The sequence below is a fragment of the Acipenser ruthenus genome, chromosome 31, assembly GCF_902713425.1.
Source record: "Acipenser ruthenus chromosome 31, fAciRut3.2 maternal haplotype, whole genome shotgun sequence".
Taxonomy (NCBI): domain Eukaryota; kingdom Metazoa; phylum Chordata; class Actinopteri; order Acipenseriformes; family Acipenseridae; genus Acipenser; species Acipenser ruthenus.
Genome location: NC_081219.1, coordinates 15,202,818 through 15,221,256, shown reverse-complemented (window position 1 = coordinate 15,221,256; position 18,439 = coordinate 15,202,818). Strand labels below are relative to the sequence as shown.

At 48.1% G+C, this 18,439-nt stretch overlaps 1 protein-coding gene across 1 annotated transcript in view; it reads right to left on the bottom strand.

Moving 5' to 3' along the window:
- The window catches only part of LOC117396916 (ATP-binding cassette sub-family A member 2), a 47,697-nt gene that overhangs the window by 9,711 nt on the left and 19,547 nt on the right, over nucleotides 1-18,439 (bottom strand). Inside the window, exons 6-33 of the mRNA XM_059005453.1 lie at nucleotides 17,650-17,760; nucleotides 16,799-16,978; nucleotides 15,974-16,207; nucleotides 14,355-14,707; nucleotides 13,913-14,072; nucleotides 12,702-12,830; nucleotides 11,784-11,951; nucleotides 11,605-11,701; nucleotides 10,964-11,137; nucleotides 10,487-10,589; nucleotides 10,267-10,381; nucleotides 9,005-9,195; nucleotides 8,552-8,702; nucleotides 8,133-8,337; nucleotides 7,732-7,896; nucleotides 7,147-7,327; nucleotides 6,440-6,652; nucleotides 5,889-6,085; nucleotides 5,449-5,628; nucleotides 4,563-4,756; nucleotides 4,001-4,121; nucleotides 3,370-3,630; nucleotides 3,068-3,283; nucleotides 2,714-2,816; nucleotides 1,919-2,247; nucleotides 1,307-1,520; nucleotides 1,000-1,102; nucleotides 715-826 (exon numbers count right to left, since the gene is read on the bottom strand). Coding sequence (XP_058861436.1) covers nucleotides 715-826; nucleotides 1,000-1,102; nucleotides 1,307-1,520; nucleotides 1,919-2,247; nucleotides 2,714-2,816; nucleotides 3,068-3,283; nucleotides 3,370-3,630; nucleotides 4,001-4,121; nucleotides 4,563-4,756; nucleotides 5,449-5,628; nucleotides 5,889-6,085; nucleotides 6,440-6,652; nucleotides 7,147-7,327; nucleotides 7,732-7,896; nucleotides 8,133-8,337; nucleotides 8,552-8,702; nucleotides 9,005-9,195; nucleotides 10,267-10,381; nucleotides 10,487-10,589; nucleotides 10,964-11,137; nucleotides 11,605-11,701; nucleotides 11,784-11,951; nucleotides 12,702-12,830; nucleotides 13,913-14,072; nucleotides 14,355-14,707; nucleotides 15,974-16,207; nucleotides 16,799-16,978; nucleotides 17,650-17,760 — 4,960 coding nt within the window. The remainder of the gene's footprint in view (nucleotides 1-714; nucleotides 827-999; nucleotides 1,103-1,306; nucleotides 1,521-1,918; nucleotides 2,248-2,713; nucleotides 2,817-3,067; nucleotides 3,284-3,369; nucleotides 3,631-4,000; nucleotides 4,122-4,562; nucleotides 4,757-5,448; nucleotides 5,629-5,888; nucleotides 6,086-6,439; nucleotides 6,653-7,146; nucleotides 7,328-7,731; nucleotides 7,897-8,132; nucleotides 8,338-8,551; nucleotides 8,703-9,004; nucleotides 9,196-10,266; nucleotides 10,382-10,486; nucleotides 10,590-10,963; nucleotides 11,138-11,604; nucleotides 11,702-11,783; nucleotides 11,952-12,701; nucleotides 12,831-13,912; nucleotides 14,073-14,354; nucleotides 14,708-15,973; nucleotides 16,208-16,798; nucleotides 16,979-17,649; nucleotides 17,761-18,439) is intronic.

Here is an 18,439-nt window from a genome sequence, read left to right as displayed (position 1 = left end):
TAATATAGTGACTTGCGAGTAGAAGCATCACAAAGCTTCCGATTAGTTAATTTGTTTATTGAACACTTCTCAAATTGGGACGACCTCGTGAGAAGCAGCAGCATGTTATTTTTCATAAGGATCCCAGGAGACAGCAAGCACACCCACACAGGCCCTGCTGTTCGCATCAAGCATGTCAACAACGTGATCTTACAACACACTGCAAATGCGACCCCCCCTCCCTTCCCACCGAGAGACAGCCTACCACACCACACACACACACACACTTCCAATCTCATGGGGGAATGACGTAAAAACAATGAGAGAAACGCCAAGCAAACAACAAGCTAGCATCAGAGCTCCAGGGAGAACAATGTAAAGTTGTGGGGTTGTGAATCGACCACCTTGTGGTCTACTGTAGCATTTTAGGACAACCCATTCACAATGCCCATGAGGTTAGAGTTACCAAACCTGCTACACATGCTTTCTTGATTTCTTGAATGGAAGGCTCAGGGTTGAGCATTGTTAGCGCTGGGCTGTGGGCTTTAACCATTTAGTACTGGGCTGCGTGTTGAACAGGGTTACTGCTGGGCTCTGTGTTGAACAGGGTTACTGCTGGGCTCTGTGTTGAACAGGGTTACTGCTGGGCTCTGTGTTGAACAGGGTTACTGCCGGGCTCTGTGTTGAACAGGGCTACTGCTGGGCTCTGTGTTGAACAGGGCGAGTGTTGATTACCGTAGGCAGCCGGGTTCCCCTTGCTCTTGGGCAGGTTGGCTCGCAGGATGGCGTTGTTCAGAGCGTTCAGGTAGGTGGGCATGCTGTGATACCCTTTGTTGTTATAGAACACCTGAAACGAGAAGGCACAGTCATTCCCAGACAAACACACAAATACACACACTTCTCCATCTACAAGATGAGAGGCTGATGAGCTAATACATACACATTTTTATCATGCCACAGAGTAGACTACAATAGTATTTAAGGACAGTAACCCCCCCCCCCCCTTGATCTCTCTTTCACCTGCGCAGCTCTCCGGACTGCGATCTTCCGCACCATTGGAGTCTGGACCCCAAACGATGCTGGGATGGATTTCTGGATGTTGCCGAAGGTCAGTGCACCGTACCTGCCAAGTAAAAAAAAAAAAAACTTTCACTAACTTCTGTGCTAAAGTATGTGTTTTTATTTTTTATTTTTTTTAAATGGTAAAGAATGTTTTAACAGAACCGGCTTTGCATAAATTGACGCAGTCTAAATGTACAATAAGTGCCATTGAAAGGGAAGACAAATTGAAATGTGCTCTGTCACTAAAGGTGGTGTATTAAGTCACCTATGCAGGCGCAGACGGTCGGAGGTGTAGAGCAGGTACTCTGAGAAGTTGCGCCCCGCGATGTCCACCAGGATGTCCCCGGTCACCACCTTCATCTGGGGGGGGTGTCCCCCGACCCCGCTGGGGCAGGAGAAGCCAGTGCCCTGCATTGAGCAGGTGCATCGTACAGGCTCGTGGATAGTGTGGGGCAGGGGCGGGGTGGAGGTCACCGCTTCTGAAACAAAACCACAAATACACACAGCAGCTGCTTCAGAGCGTGCCTCAGCGTAACCACACACAGCACCTCACAACACTCAATTATAAAAATCTGCAGTAATACTGCAAGAACAAGTGTGCTATTGTAGGTGAAGACATATTACTTTATTTTAATGTGCAATTGTCCGGAGTGGTCCTGGGTTTTGTTGCTCAATACGTAGTTATCATTTGTCTTTAAATCTGCCTTTATTTGGCTTTTAAGCTTCTCTGGAAAATCCCAACGCAGATTGCTGAACAGTGAGGCTAAAAACTAAAGTCAAGCAAACAGATGTTTTGGCTAGTGCCTTAATCAGTACAACAGTTGGTAGTTACGGATGATTTATACAGACAGACAGGTGGAGAGACGGGGTGCGCTACCCTTGACTGTGGTGGGGGTGGTGGTGAGGTTCCATGCCCGCAGCCCCTCCTCGAAGCTGGACTCTGGGTATTCGGAGGGCGCAGGGGAGGGTGGAAGGGGGACGAAGTTGGACAGGGGCACGCCCTGGGTGAAGGAGTCCAGGCACATGGAGTCGAAGTACTGGGCTGCCAGCATCTTGGACTCGTTGGAGTTGAGGTTGAGGGTCTGTGCCAGCTGGTCCAGCGTGCTGTTGAAGGGGGTCTTGAGGACGCAGGTGCTTCCCACCCCCGAGGGCAGGCGCAGTGTGTTGGCAATCTGCTGGGGGCTGGCATCGTGGGAAAGCCTACTCCTGGAGAACAACGAAGAAGAATGAGAAACATGAAGGAGGAAAGTAAACTCACCCAGAACTATTAAAACAGTCAAACAAAACTTCATAAATTCAATGACAAACTTGGAAAAAAAAGCCTGTTTCTTTTGGTATTTACAAATAAAGGAAAATAAGCTTACAAATTAATTTAAGACACTTTACGCTACTTTCTTGGATCACTGAAAGGAAATAAATACTTCACCAGGTTTAACAGGGTAATGAAATGAGGAACTGCTTTAGGACCTTGATGGAGGTTTGATTGGAACAATGGAATGGAACTGCCCATATCATGCATTTCCTATGGAGCAGGCAATTTGGCTGCAATTTTTTATTGTTTAATTGAGGGCCATCCCTAGCCCTGTACATGCTAGGAGTTAATTACAAAATGCTGCCGGATGCATCAAGTATTTAAAAGATACCGAGATAACTGATCCAGTAGCCCTCTCACCTGTACTCGACACGGTCCTCATTGGCGTAGGGGATGAAGTTGCCTTTGGGCTGGGTGTAGTTGTGGTACTGTGAGGGAGACAGGATCAGAGGGGGCAGGTCACCTGGACAACAAGAGCAAAAACAGCAATCAAAATTCCACTCAAACATCTGCCACAGGATAAAACCGGAAAAACAGATTGATACTGTTTTTATGCTAACTGATATAAAAATTGCTAGCTTTCAAGACCTGAAAAGTCAGGAGCGAGAAATACCATGTTTTATTTTGAGGGGATTATAAGACGATAATGCAGCACTGATGAGTACACTGGTTTTGCAGTGTGAGGGGGACTGTCCTATCGCAGGTGCCTCTTACCTATCTCTGGCACGGAGAGCGCCACAGTCATGGCGACGCACACGAAAAAGGCCGGCAGCAGGATCTGGGAGAACAGTCCCTTGGTGTTGCGCTTGGCGCAGTGGAAGCGCTTGACGATGAGCCCGTGGAACTGACGCAGCTTCAACCAGGAACCCTCCAGCTTGAAACTGCCCTGGCCCTCCAGCACTGGCACCTCTGGGTCTGATTCGGGCTCCGCTAGAGGGGTGGACGAATGATTAGTCAAAACGAGTTAACTGTAATGAGACTAGAGAGACACCCAAGAGACTGGATCGCCAGCTCACCTCGCAAGCTGACGTTGTCTGGGTCATCGTTGGCGTCGAAGAGCGGACAGTAATCCCCGTAGAACTCGGAGTAGAGCCCGCCCTCATCCCCGCGCACAGACCCGGCTGAGGAGGAGACGGAGCGCAGCGAGCCCTGGGAGTGACTGAGCTGCGAACACTTCACCAGGTTACTGAGCTCCACCTCCGGCTTCTCAGCACCCTCCGCTGGCGGATCTGCACACTGCATGGCAGCTTTCCCTTCGCGAGGAGACTCCTTCAGGTCTGAGACACAGGGAGAGAGGGCAGGGCGTCAGGGAGGAGAAGAAACACCACACTGGGTATACCTTACATTGTGATACAATCAAAGCACAGTAGAGCATAAGCAAGCACTGTAAAGGTGGTAAAACTATGGGAAATGCATAGCATAACTATAGTGGAAAACATGGGTGGGGGTGGGGACTGCAAAATTGCTGTGTCCAGTTCCAGATCCATACATTGCAAGTGAACCCAACATTAAACCTTTGTATAAAACAAGGCAATGCTTTACGCTGTGTGTCTCCAACTACACTGTAATATCACAGTAATTACACATATGAACATTCTTGATTACAGTGTGAGAAATTTTCCCTCAGCTCTCTTCCCCTCCTCTCACCAGCGTCGCTGTTCTCCAGGGACTGGTCCTCCTCGGACACTTTGAGGAAGACCTCCTCCAGCGTGGTGTCCCTCAGCCCGAAGCTGGTGAGGGCCAGGCTGTTCAGGTTCTGCTCCAGGGCCTGGGGGAGGAGAACAGGACAACATCCGTCAGTATCTGACCCATGTTTTTTTTTTTACAAAGTCGGCCCGTTTGCACTCCAGAATGGTCATGCAGAGTCATGTAGCACATATCTGCACTATGGGAATGTTTTCTCTGGTGCATATCCTGTCACTTACCACAGCCCTTTATAACCTGCTGAAGTTGGACCACTAATGGGATTCAAATCGGATTCAATCTACTGCCTGTTCAAGGAATTGATTCACAAAGTGGATTACTTATCCTGCATGTAAATCACTTTGGAGCTAGAATTAGGATCTTCGAACCCCATTGAGATTGTCATGTAAACCCTTCACCTCTTTTTCAGGTTAAAAACTATCAAATTACAAAAGGACGGGCCTGTCTACATGTACATATAGTAACATGCCTCTATCCCTGCCTGTCTGTCTGTGAAGTGAGTTACCTGGAAAAGCCTCTCAAAGCAGCCCTTCTTGGCAGCCTCTGAGGGCAGCACGTAGGACAGCTCACTGTTGGAGTCGGAGACGAGCAGACATGAAGCCACGTACTTCTTAATGAACTGGGTGACCCGGACCTCCGAGCATGGGCTGAGAGAGGAGGAGGAAGAGGGAGGCTGGGTGCCGAGAGGCTGGCCTAGAGCTGCGCATAGAGAGTGGAGCGGGAGAGAGAATGATAAATCAACAGAGCGCTGAATCACAAGTCTTAATGAAACAGCACAGACGCAGGAGGATTTGCAAGGTGCGACTATTGCTTCTGTTTGGTTCGGGGCAGAAAACTACAAACCAAAGGGATGGAGGTTAAAAGGTTAAATGACACTTTTATTTGCATTAGTACTGCTGTGTGCCTTTTAGGAGCAGCGGGCTCTGCTTCACAGAAACCTCAATGCAACGCGATGATCCTTCATCAGCCCGCAGCTTAGAGAGTGACAATTCTGTTCTGCTGCTCCAGATCAGGAGCTCACAGCCTGTAGCAACCCAAGACCAAGGACACTTCCTGAAGAGCTACAGAGCACAGGCGCGAAAAACGCACTGCAGAGCCGCGGGAACGATGACAAGCATCCAGCTCTCAGCCCTGCTGTGAACAGACGAGATGCACAGTATCGAAACAGCATACTGCCAGACCGTACCCACCACTGCAGCATTCACATGGAATGAAACTGGCTTTCTCTACCATACTGAATGGTAGTGGAGTAGCTGATTCTCTAAAGCAGGGATCAATTGGCAATGGATTAAATATTATGCACTTAAAGTCGTATCCAACTGTAACAGCGACAGCAGGAGGGACTCTCTCTGTACGGACCTGCCCAAAGGAAAGGTGACTGGGAGGCTGACCTGGGTTGCTGGAGTCGCTCTGCTTCTTGACTACGGTCAGCTTGTAGCCGTCTCCGTAGGTGCTCTTGAGGAAGAGAGGGGAGCCGCAGCACTTGAGCTTCCCATGAGAGATGATGGCGATGCGGTCACCCAGCAAGTCCGCCTCATCCATGTGGTGAGTGGAGAGCAGGATGGTGCGCCCTGAGAGAGGGAGAGGGAGAAAGACAGAGAGGGGACAGGGAAAAAAAGAGATGAATTTCAAACCAGAACCAAAACCAAATTGTTCTGTATTATTTCAGATTTCTTCTCAAAGGCCCTGTATTTCAGTCTAAGGCGTTGCTTCCTCACCCATCCTGCTGGAGGCACGCACCCACCCTCTCTCATTATGTCCCCTGTCCTCTCTTTAATCCGCTCTTGCTGGGACACCCTCCCCTCTCTCACCCTCTCTCCCCTGTCCTCACCCTGCTTGTATTTGAGGATAAGGTCCCAGATAGCTCGCCGTGCGTAGGGGTCGACCCCGGCTGTGGGCTCATCCAGGATGACGGCGCGGGAGCCACCCACGAAGGCGATGGCCACAGAGAGCTTCCTCTTCATCCCCCCTGACAGCGTCTGCACCAGGGAGTGCCGCTTGTTAGAGAGTTCCAGGTCCTCAATCATCCTGCAGGGAAGAGAGAGGGAGCAACAGTGAGACCTGCAGACACGGCAGGACACAGAGCACAGAGCATGCACGCTGCAGCCTGCAATCCCTGGCACTCTGCTCTTAGACCAAGAGCAGTTTCACATAAGGGCTATAAAAACATCCCTGTAGTATGTGGTTTCAGAATGTGGCATCCCCTTTGAGCTAGAGGTCAGTATGCACCAAGGGTGAGTGTTGACTTGTAGAGATTTACATGAATACCCTTTATAGGCGTATTATTCACTGTAATTGGTTGCACAATGGGGACAGAGGCCAAAACATCTGTGAGAGCAACAACTTTAGAAGGATGAATGGAGCACTGTGAGAGGTGTGTACTTGTTCATTTCCTTGCGGATCTCCTCCTCCGCCATGCCCTTGAGCTGCGAGTAGAACCAGAGGTGTTCCTCCACGCTCAGCCTGTCAAAGAGCACATTGTGCTGTGGACACATGCCCAGGTTCTTGCGGATCTTGTCCATCTCCGTACGGATGTCGTGCCCGTAGATAGTGGCCGAGCCAGAAGTAGGGGGGAACAGTCCGGTCAGGATGGACCTGGAGCACCGAGAGACGAATCGTCAAATAAGAGAACGAGAAGGAAGGACAGAACCACAACTGAGACAACTGGGGACATTGAGGATGAGCAATAGAGGTAGAAATACATTTTTGCATACACATTATATATATATATATATATATATATATATATATATATATATATATATATATATATATATATATATATATATATTAGTTTTATAGTTATAGTGTAGGTTTACTTTTCTAAACTCCAGGAGGGGTCTGGCAGGCAGATCAACACAATAAACAAACAAAGTTGGGGCTAAAGTAAATAGTCCTGCCTTTAAAGGTTTCTTTTAGAACACATTTCTCTATTTGAAATGTAAGTTTGAACATTACAGGTCTATTACATGATCTATGGTCTATGTCCTCATCCGGTTTGTCTGCAAGGACTACAAACAACCCCCCGCCCCCCAGCGCACACACACACACACACACACAGCCCCAGGTACCCCTGCAGACAGACTCACATGGTGGTGGTCTTGCCCGCCCCGTTGTGACCCAGGAAGGACACCACCTGGTTCTCGTGCAGGTTCAGGCTCAGCTTGTTGAGCGCCAGCTTCTTGCCCATCTTGTACACTTTGGTCAGCTTGTCGATGCACACGACCAGGGGCAGGTGACTGGGTTCCTCCTCAACCCCTCGGGTCTCCTCTGCAGCAGAGAGACACAGAGTGAGGGCCGTCCCCAGCACAGCATTTCACTGATTGAACATCCATAAGGTTATTTATTTATATTATTACAGCCCGTGACATGCAATCATAAGATAACAATAAACCTTAGAGACGTTTTGACGGACAAGTCGTTATCAATGTCTTTGACAACAAAGGGATTGCTTTGTGTTTTCTTTGCCTTGTTATTTTACCATTTAAATACAAAAGTAGGTAAGGAGACCAAGCAACTGCAGAGGGAGGGAAAGGGAAAATTACCAGAGAAAACCAGTCAGGGGAACTTGACAATCCGGGTAAAAAAAAAGTGGGTGCAGAGGCAGGAGGGGAAACGTATGTCAATCAACACTAATATGTTAGTTATGTCATTGCTGTGGATGCTGTGATCACCTGTGCGCCGGTGCTCCATGGCACAGGCCTGGTCCTCCTCCATCACACTTAACCTAGTGCTACGAGACCATGGCCACACCCACTCCCAGGTCTCCACACGCCCGCTGCCCAACCAGTAGGACTTCTGCAGGGGGAAGTACCAGGGCCGTGGCAGGCCGTACATGCCTGCAGGAGGAGAGGGATACAGCTTTCAGTACACACAGCTGTGAGCGCAGACAGGCACTGACCGCAAAGAAAAACGATAAATAGAAAAAGTCAAGCAGACAAGTGTTCCCACTGTAACACTCATACGCCCTCACCCTCAGTGACCAACCTGAGTGCTATAGAAGAAGTATCACAAAAGAAACACATCTTTATCTTCATGCTCTGTTATGACCCTGCGTGACTGAGCGCTGACCCACCTGGGTGGACGGCCTCGATGTACCAGGTGAGCACTCCATACACAGTGGCGTCGATGATCAGCATCATCATGGACAGCAGCAGATTGAAGTCGTCACCCTCCACTGGAGACTGGTGGATGGTGTGCCACTGGATGCCAACCCCAGCCACCTCGTACAGTGCAAAGTACTTGGAGCCCAGGCCGAAGGCGGTCGTGGACATGAGGGACTGCAGAGAGGGAGGGGGAGAGGGTTAACAAGGCATCTGGGACTGCAGGAGGAAGAGGATAGAGGGAGTGGGTTAATGAGACACCGAGACTGCAGGACAGAGATGTGTGAGAATCACACCATGACCAAGATTGAAACGTCAACCTTGTACTGCATTTCTAGAAGGCGGTGAGACAGACAGACAGACAGAGACAGAGAGATGGACCGCTGCGTACCGCGATACACTTCTCGAAGGCGGTGATCTTGTCGTGGGCCACCTCCTCCCGGATCGCCACGTACATGTACGGCACGTAGCTCAGGAAGTAGATGATCCCGCCGCACGCAGACGCCAGCTTGGCCTTCGAGTAGAGAACAGAGACCAGGAAACTGTGCAGGGAGGGAGGGAGAAAATGAACAGAGAGGACCAATCAGTGGTTTGGGGGCTTGACAGTCTGATTTGCAGACTGCAATTCTATTGCTGTTGCTTGGTTCAGGATATACAACTGTATAAAAATAGTTGTTTGGAAGTCAAACAACAATTGATTTTAATCTATAATTTCAAGGATCTGTCACAGTGAGTTTACCTGATGTGTATTACAGATTCAGACTTCCTTCAACAGAATATATCCACAAAGAAAGGCAATATTACAGCCCGGTATCAGGACAGTCATGCAGAACTCGGATTTTACCAGAACATGATGGTTGCCACGGCGTAGATGCTGAGGAAGAGCCAGATGATGAAGGGGTCGCTGTGCATCAGCACCTTGCCGTATTTGAGGATGGCAGTGAGCGCGGTGACGGAGATGGAGAGCTGGACGAAGCCAGTGATGAACCAGGCCACCCAGTGCACAGCGTTGTTCAACCCCATCATCTTCATCACCTGCGGGAGTGAGAGGACACAGGCACGTCATGCAGCTGCAAAGAACACCACCCCGTGGGGGGGGGGGGGGGGAGGGTTGCTCAGAGCCAGTGCAATGAGAACTTCATCACTGGAGCCACTGCAAATAAAGGCTTCTAAATCAGCAGTTGTGTAAAAAAAAACACTATGGAAGTAACACAAATGGAAAAAGATTGAAGGTTTAATAGAAAAAAAAAACAGGAGGGGGTGGTGGTGAGAGAGCTGTGAGAGCCTGAGAGATTATTAAGATTCCAGACACACAAGGCTAACGAGCTGAGTGTTAATGATGGGCTGCGAATGATTCACTGCCGGTGTTATTGTTACCATTATTATTTCAAACTCAGACAATGTCCATGCCGGCTGAGGGCCCTCCGTCCCTAACGACTCTCCCCACATCAATCCAATTACCATTCAATATGCTTTTCTTTTCTTTCAATTTGATGCCCTGCTCGTCAGCTGCACAGACCAAGCTCAACTGACAGGCTGGTTTCGGGAATCATGCCCCCCAAGCTGACAGCAGGGGGTGCTGTTCAGTACCAAAAAGCAGGAGTGAGATTGTGGAATTCAGAGCTCATAAAAGACATACAGCAATGACTTCAAAGACTTTGAATGCATCATCTTTATGAAACTATACAAGAAACTTGACACAGAACAGGTGGGTGTTGTGTGTGTTACCCTTGGATTGCAACCCCTTTGTGATTAGTACAGTGTTACTGTGGCACACAGCAAACAGCTGTGCTACTGTCCACAAAATCAATAGTCTAAAAACCATTTACCCTCAGAGTTTCTATAAATGTGATTTTTCCACTGTAACTGTCAATATTTGTATACTACACTAACTATACTACACGGTATAGTTAGCGTAGTATATAGCATAGTATATAGATTCTAACACAAAAGACACTGACACATAAATGTACTATATTTCCTATGAATGAGTATTTAAAGTTATACTATATTATACTACGACTCTTCTTTTTCACTATACTTTTCATACTATTGAATGCTGTTCTCTGCTGTGCTATTCCATTCTTCCCCACATTCAGCTCTGACCTCTTTGAGGCGATGCTCCTTCTCAGCCACAATGTGCTGGATCATCATGGCCACGGAGTAGACCCAGGAGATCATCATGCACAGGGGCATCATGTGCTCGATCACAAAGAGGAAACTGCCAGGGAGAGAACGCAACACAACGGTTCATCACAGTGGCTCGTGAGCCAGACAAAAAAGGACTGAACGGTATCAGGCAGGCAGGGATGGGGGGGGCTCTTACTCATCTCGGGTGTAGCAAGGGTAGGGGAACATCTGCACGTAGTTCCCCGGCTCCACCACGTCATGTCCCACGAAGGTGTTGATGATAGCTCGCTCCATCATGTCTGCCGACAAAGACACAGGAGACAGCAGCTCACAAACCCACAATACCAACAACACAAGCATGTTATCAGGCAGCATGTTCAATGAGTAAGTAAACCCGACATCATCATGACATGCGGACAGTTTACAAGAGTCCACATGTAAACATCCTGGTGATGGAAAGCGGATCCCACACTATTTTCCAGCTTACCTGCAGTGATACTTTGCACATCATCTAGTTTCAATGCGTTTAATTAGTGTTCACATCCTTTTGGGACACGCTACTTAATCATATTTTAATGTGCAGAGACAGCAGACTGCACTGTACACTGATCTAATGAAAAAGGAAAGGCAAACTGCTCAGAGAGAGCGGAGACAGGAAGCGTCCGACCCCTACCTTGTATCCAGACGAAGCCGTACAGGAAGTAGAACCGTCCGCCTGTGTTGGGGCCCGGTCTCCAGTAGGCACGGCGGATCTCGTTGGTTTTCTCCGTGAAGCTTGAGTTCTGACGAATCTTGTACATGACGTGGGGAGGCAGGGAGCCGTCCGGATTAGTGTGGAAGATCACACCTGGGGTAGGAGGAAGGAATGACAAACTGACACTGTGTGGTGCATACAGACGTTATTGCCCACCGTGTATGGAGTATCGGTTGTCTACCTAATTAATTCTGTGGGAGCTGTTTATTATTGTAGATAATTTAGATTGCACAGTGAATGGTTTAAGGGCTAAAAGCTTCTGCCTGCAAGGATCTGCATAATTAGTATTTTAATTATTTGGATGTTATCGGAGATCCAAGTAAACCAAGGGCTTTTAAGATAATTTTGCATGAGCATGCACATGAACTTGCCTGCGTTAAGTGATTGTGATAAAACTGCAGAAGCAGAAACCTGTTCACTGATTGACCGCATCCTCTCCTCCCGAGCGGCATTGGAAAGGAGATCAATCTCCCTCCCTGTCTTTATCCTGCTTCATAAATAAACAAACTCTGACCCACAGAACATCTCAATGCAATAATGAAATCCTCCCGCCTACTCACTGGCAAAGACAGACACGTTGTCGTGGTAGGCCTGGTTCAGGGTGTAATTAACGATGCTGTCCTCATTGGGGAAGCCCTTGAAGACATCCACGCTCACCTGAGACACAGACAGAGACAGGATGAAGTTTACAGAGGCTTTGGTTTGTGTGTTTGAATGTCCAACTGTGTCCATCTCTCACCTTGGACATGAACTGGATCCAGCCGCAGGCCGCGTTGTCAATGGTGTCCAGCTGCTGCAGGAGGGTGCTGGAGTTGGGCATGGTGAAGTTGCTGTCAATCAGACTCCTGATGATGTCATTGTCCGAGGCATTCAGTAGCTCCGGGTGCTTGCGGAGGTCAGAGGTGAACTGGGGTGAAAATACAGCGAGAGCGGTTTTCAACTAAGGAGGTCTAACACCGGGTATTCATCTAAAAGGCATGTAGGGACACGATGAGGGGCTGTATCAGTGTAGAATACGGATAGTGGCTGACCATCTGAATTGAGAAGGAAATTAGCAGTCTGCGTCTTGGCTTACCATGCCCTTTCTTTTATGCTGTCACTGCTCTGCTGTAATACTTTCTCTGATATTATAGAACACAAAGGCTCCTATCCACTCCTGCACCCTCACTCTCAGGCTCTCTGCTCTTGCCTTTTCATCTCCGCTACAATATGCCTGCAATAGAATCTGCCCCACTCAAAGACACTCTCTGTTCTCTTAACACAAGGCTGCTGTTTGTCACAAAAGCTTCTCGGAGACTCTTCATTATAACACTCATGTCATTAGGAACCTTAAAAGCCTTAGTCTCCCGAGGATGAAGAGGGAAGAGGTGGGGGTCTAATGAGAAAACCGAGAATCACAATGACAGTGCGGCTGGATTCAAGTTCTGTAATTTTTTGGAACCTAGGAATAATCTGGCTAAGTTCTCTCTCTCCCTTCCACAATATGTTCCTGCAGCTCAAAATTGCTTTTACTGACATGAAATCAGGATAAAGGATCAATTACTCAATTACAAAAGAACCTTTAGAACACATCCTCTCCTCTGCTGCCGCTTCACACATCCTAGTCTTCCCATCCTTCACGTTCCACCCATTGGCCCCCTCCCGCTTTTTCCCCCACCTGTTGTAGCCACAGTATCCTGTTCTGCAGTTTCCTTTCCTCCAGGAACGTCCTGATCTCGGCCGAGATGTTGAGCCACACCCTGGCATAGTGAGTCACGTTGCCCACGAATGCAAATGTCTCGTTAGCCTGTGAAGGAACGAGAAGTGACAGTAAATCACAGATGAACAGCGGCTAATTCACCGAACTGGCTCCGTGACTATCAGGAATTCTGTTTGTAAGGTAGACCCACGGCGCGTCACAATTCAAGTTGTTTTTTTGACCACAGCGATATACCTTCTTTGCAGTTCCCTTCAACTGTGCTGACCAGGTTACCTCACTTTGAAACTATTTAATACAAGTTTTCTGTATATTTTGGCTTGGCTTTTTTGACATGACACCACACCCAACAGCTACTTCAATAAACTGCCCGCTTTGTTAAATTACATTTTTATGCAGAAGCAGAAGATCCCTCAGTCTAACCCAGCCCACACCCTTGTCTCCGGTCAATACTGCATGTGCTCAGTACTGCAGTCCAATCTCCCTGTCCTGGGACATCAGAGGGCTGATCTATCACTCTGATATGTTTAACGTACATCGACTACCTGCCAATACCTGCGCTGGCTGCCTGATGAATTCACACACAGCTCAATAACTAATTTAGCCACTGTGCACAAAAAGCTGTGCTGGGGGACGCAAGTACGCTTTGAAGAGGATGATCAATGGCTTTCAGACCTGAGAAGGCAACTGCATTAATTCCCAGTACTTTGTATCACCTGGATTAGTATGTGCCTTCATCTTTCTTTTCCCTGGCCAACCTTAAAATCATTAAATTGTGATTTTATTATTGTTGGGTAGAACATATAGTTGGCTTGTGACCCATTATCTTTTAGAACTAGAGTAGAGGTTGTTTCTCCTAATAAAGGAAGTCCGCTGTTATTGTTGTCCCTAATGAATAACATTTATCCTGCCCTGCAACAAAGGCGTTATAGAATAGTAGTTAGGTAGTTAAGGGGGGGGGGGGGGAACAGAAATCAGCAGTCCATTTAATCCTTGCAGCACACCACTTAAACAACTCTTTTGAAACAGATTTCCCTTGTTTGTAATGACTTTTTGACCTCAAAAGACAACACTGTTTCCGCTGCTCCCTAGTTTCAAAGGATAACATTATTATTATTATTATTATTATTATTATTATTATTATTATTATTATTACTACTATGAAGACTTGCCTTCTGGATGACCTTGTCAGCCTCGGAGCCCACCGGGGAGTACAGGATCTTTGGGTTGGTGGTCATGAGATGGACGAGGAGACCCAGGTTCCGCTGCTCCTTGCTGGTGAAGCCCAGAGAGCTCATGTTGCCCTGCTTGAGTGCTTCAGGTTCGATGATCCTGCACAGCGAGTACACGTTTCACATCATGCAGCGTCACACAACATACATTACACAACACACAGGAACACTGTCCCCCCGAACAAGTTGTGTTGAAATTGCACCTTCAAGTTGTACGGTATATATCCCAGTTTTAGGGATGTGAATGTATTTAAAAAGACTAAAAAGCACATATGAAACAGGAGTAATTACGCCATTTAAAAAATAAAAAAGAATGAACAAAGTCACACCTTATCATTACAGCACAGTGGACACACAACAGATGCATCTTCACAACCCCCACCTGTTGTTGCCACAGAGAATGGGCTGCAGGCCGGCCCACAGCTGAACGAAAGCTGAGAACTGGGAGGGGGGGGTTTCTTCTTCCTTGGCACTGCCTGGCCCCCCGTCGTTGTTGCCCCCCTCGCTCGAGTTGCTCCAGCCTGTCGTCGCGGTGACCGTGGTGTTGGCGCTCCAGGCTGTGGTGTTGGCAGGGGGCGGGGCTTGCTTGCCGGCACACGCCCCCTTGGGCAGCAGCTTGGCGAGAGCGGAGAGGACGTCCACATCACGCAGGATCCTCTCCACCTCTGACAGGTCCTGCAGCAGGGCCCCCAGGTGGCGCTGGACCGCTGTGCTGTTCACCTCCTGCAGCTTCAGCTGAAACAAACACACACAAACAGCGTTATATACATACTCGCTTCACATTCACAATTTTTATCTCTAGAGGTGTTATAATGTTCTACGGACACAGGGTGACATTTATACGCAAGATGGTGGATGACTGCTCACACGTGATTTATAATTCTCTATACAATCTGCAGAAGCTGTTTTCTAAATAGCTTCGGGGTAATTCCCAAGTAGGAAAAAAAAATCTATTAGAGGCAGTGCAGTGCTCCTGTCTTGTGAAGTGGGGATTCAACAGTCGCAGCTCATGTGAGCACAGAGACGCAGTGCTGCTTCTGCAGTATTCTGTTCTCCACGGCACCGCGTGGCCTCGTCCTAATGAAATCTCAGCACACTGCACTGCACCAGCACCAGCATGCTGTCCCAAAGCAAGGACAGGCAGGCCTGCCTAACCCACCCGCCCCTCAGCACACAAGCACTTCCACTGCTACAGAAAGCGAACAGAAGATTACCTACACAATCCCGAGAACATTTGTTTTAATGTTATTGTGCTGGTTTCCCAGACCCTGTTTATCTCAAGGTTAGTGCTAATCTAGGTTTGTGAAACAAGTGAATTATTGTTATTACTAGTACTGAGAGTATTAGAAGTGAAACACGGCCTGGCTGGCTGTCTGTTCAGACCTCACCAGGAAGCCTGAGCGAGCTCTGAGATGAGCCGAGGTGTTACACAGATCAGAGCTGTACAGTGTGGGTTTCCAGCTGCCCAGCGAGCCCACATTTAACATTTTACTATGCATTAATTACATCACTTCAGCCTGGCGGTTATGGATTAGGGAGTTACTATGGTGATCTGGTATTTAAAGCTGTGCAGTAGCGAGCTGTTCCTTACTGCCTGCTTCATCCAGTCTGCAGGGTGCTTATCCTGCTGAGGGAATAACGCACCGCTTCAGCAGCAGAACCATGGAGAATCATTCACAACGAGACAGAGACTGTAACCCTTTCACATCCAGACCAGTGAAACAAGCCACCCTGCCATCTCTCAACCCTCTGCTTTACTTTGGACAGCGAAGAGCCCTGCTGACTGTGCTGCAGAATCGATCTGCATTCCTCGCTTGTCCTTCCCTCTCCCCTAATTTTCACTTTCCCCAGCCCTGGCGCTTAGTTTATTAGCTTTTTGCCCACGAGGGCCAGTACAGATAGTGCTAGCACTTAAAAAAAAGAGAGCTCTAAACACCCCAATTCCTATGCTGTCCTCCCTCCCCAGTCCCCAGCCACGGAGTTAACCTGTGAGGCAGGCACCTTGCTGATGACTCTCTGAGTGTCGATCTGCTCTCTCAGCTCCCTGGCCAGCTCGGAAAACCTCTGCACCCGTGGCCCCGCCCCTCCACTGCAAACTGCGCTGCGATAGGCCTGGAGGCGTGCCTGTTGGCTCTCTGGGACCAGCAGGATTCGTCGCAGCTCGCTCTCCCCGCCCCCTCTTCCATCGTTGCCGCACGTCAGCAATTCCAGGACGCCAGCGGTCAGCAGGATGTTCTAAGAACACGAAAAAGGAAAAATTATGAGAATTCGACACTAATAAGAAGAATACATCTATTAATATTATTACTATAATACAGCGCAAGGCTGTGCAGAAACTCCTTTAATATGTTTTTAGTTATTAGGTAAATGGAATAAAAAGTTAATTACAAATCAAAGCATTCCCTGATTGGTACTCGGTTGTATAGGTAAGAGTAAGGAATGTTTTAATAGGTTTCATTGAGTTTTTGTGCAGCCCTGGTGTAGTAAATATCGGTGTGTGTTTGCAGTACTGCTGTCACCCAGGATTCTGAGGCAGGTTAAGAAATTCAGTTTGCTTTCAGTGCATTAGGAAAGCTGGCCGTGGTCCAGTGGCTCTCCACAGACTGCATCCTTACTAACTGCCTGCGTGTTCATGGAGTATTCAAAATGATTAGTTCTGTTAGAATTCTTGGAACTGCGACATCATTGTGGTGACTCCGCAATGCGTCTACAGGTGTAAAGCAGAAAGCAGCCATTTTGTCAGAGTGTTCACACACTTACTGATTCACAGCGAGTCTAGAACTCTTTCCTAGTGCAACACCACACAATGAATGATGTGCCCCTCACCTCCATCTCTTTCAAGCCCTGTGTATCGTAGCCTTGCCCGAACGCTGCAGCCCCTGACAGACCTAGAGCCTGGGTGAGGAGGCGAAGCAGAGCCTGCCTGTGAGCAATTTTCTCTGGGTCGCTCAGAGCCTTGTGGATCAGCCCCTCCTCCAGGTTCCTCCAGCCTCCAAGCAGGTGCTCCTGAAACGAGAACAGCACACCTTGAGAGGGCAGGGAAACAGCCAACACAGCCGTGAACTCATTCCTGCGAGCACAGAGCACCTTGAGAGGGCAGGAAAACAGCGAAGTGACAGCTGGAGAAAGAGAACCATCTTATACCAGAAGAGACAGAGGGGATGAAATTCAGATAAATACCTGGTTTTGCATACTAATGCTTTCTAGCGAGAAGCAGCTTGCAAGAATATCTAGAGTGTGAGCCCTTGAATTAAGTGTGTGACTTCAGGGGGCGTTTATTCCTCCTTTGGAATGACACTTTGCAGTAAATGGTGTTGTTATGAATTTCCCAGATGGGAGAGGACCTTTTGCTGCTTCATTAAAGCCCTGCCGTTTCCTGAATCTTGCCTGCCTCCCCCTGGCACTCCCTCCACAGCCAGGAGACTCACCTGGCGAGTCAAAGCAGAGCTTTGTGTTTTGTGGGGAGCGCTCAAGGTTAAGCAGCAGTGAAGGCACTGCTTGTTCTGCAATGAAGACCTGCTGAAAACAGCTATGAGAGGGAGACGGCCTTCTTCACAACACGCAAGAAAACTGACCGTACACTCCCAGCTTGTCTTTCTTTTTCTATTTTAACTATTGAAAAGTTGCGCGTGAGTGATTAATTAAATGATTGACCGACTGATTATTGGACTTCTCACCTCCAGCTGCAGCATCTTCTCTCCCGGTCCGTACCCTTCCCATGCCTCGCTGTCCAACACACTGTCCACACCACGTGAACTTGGGTACGAGCCGAAGAACAGACGATACACCTGGCAGGGGAAACAACACAGGTGCAAGTATGTTTAACCACAATACACAGACATGCACTTTCCAAGTTAATTCAGCGGCGGGAATGGAATCTGTTGGCAGTATTGAAATTCTCAGAGTCAGCTCCACAGTAGCAGCAGGGATTAGAGATGCCAGGCTGAGGCTCAGACTTAAGACATGCCCCTGTGCTTCTTAAATCTCCAAGATGGTTTCCAGCACAGCATGCAGAGACAGGCATCTTTAAAAACTTGCCAGCAAAAGCAAAGGTTTTAGGCTTCTTATCCCTTCATTTAGAAAGTGCTTAAACTCTGGTATGCTCTCTCTCTCTCAGTTGCACAATAATATTTGGCACTCAGGGCACATCTAATCTCTTGGAGAACTGAGACCCCGTCCCTGTCCTCTTCCCCACTCTCCTCTGGAGTAAACACTTTGAAATATTCATTTAGAGAAGAGCGCAGTGTTATTTTTAACTGCTGGAATCACTTCCTGCCTCTGCTGTTCTCCCCATACACTTCTTAACTGCAAAGTATTTTAATGGATGCAATTGAAAACATTATATTGTGATGTGCTGGCAGAAGTCGTTACCTCTTCTGATCTGGGCTCCCCAAGGATTAATCAGAATGAACAGAAGAACATAAGATTTCTGGTGTTAATAAATTCTGCTTTAACCCATGCGATTAC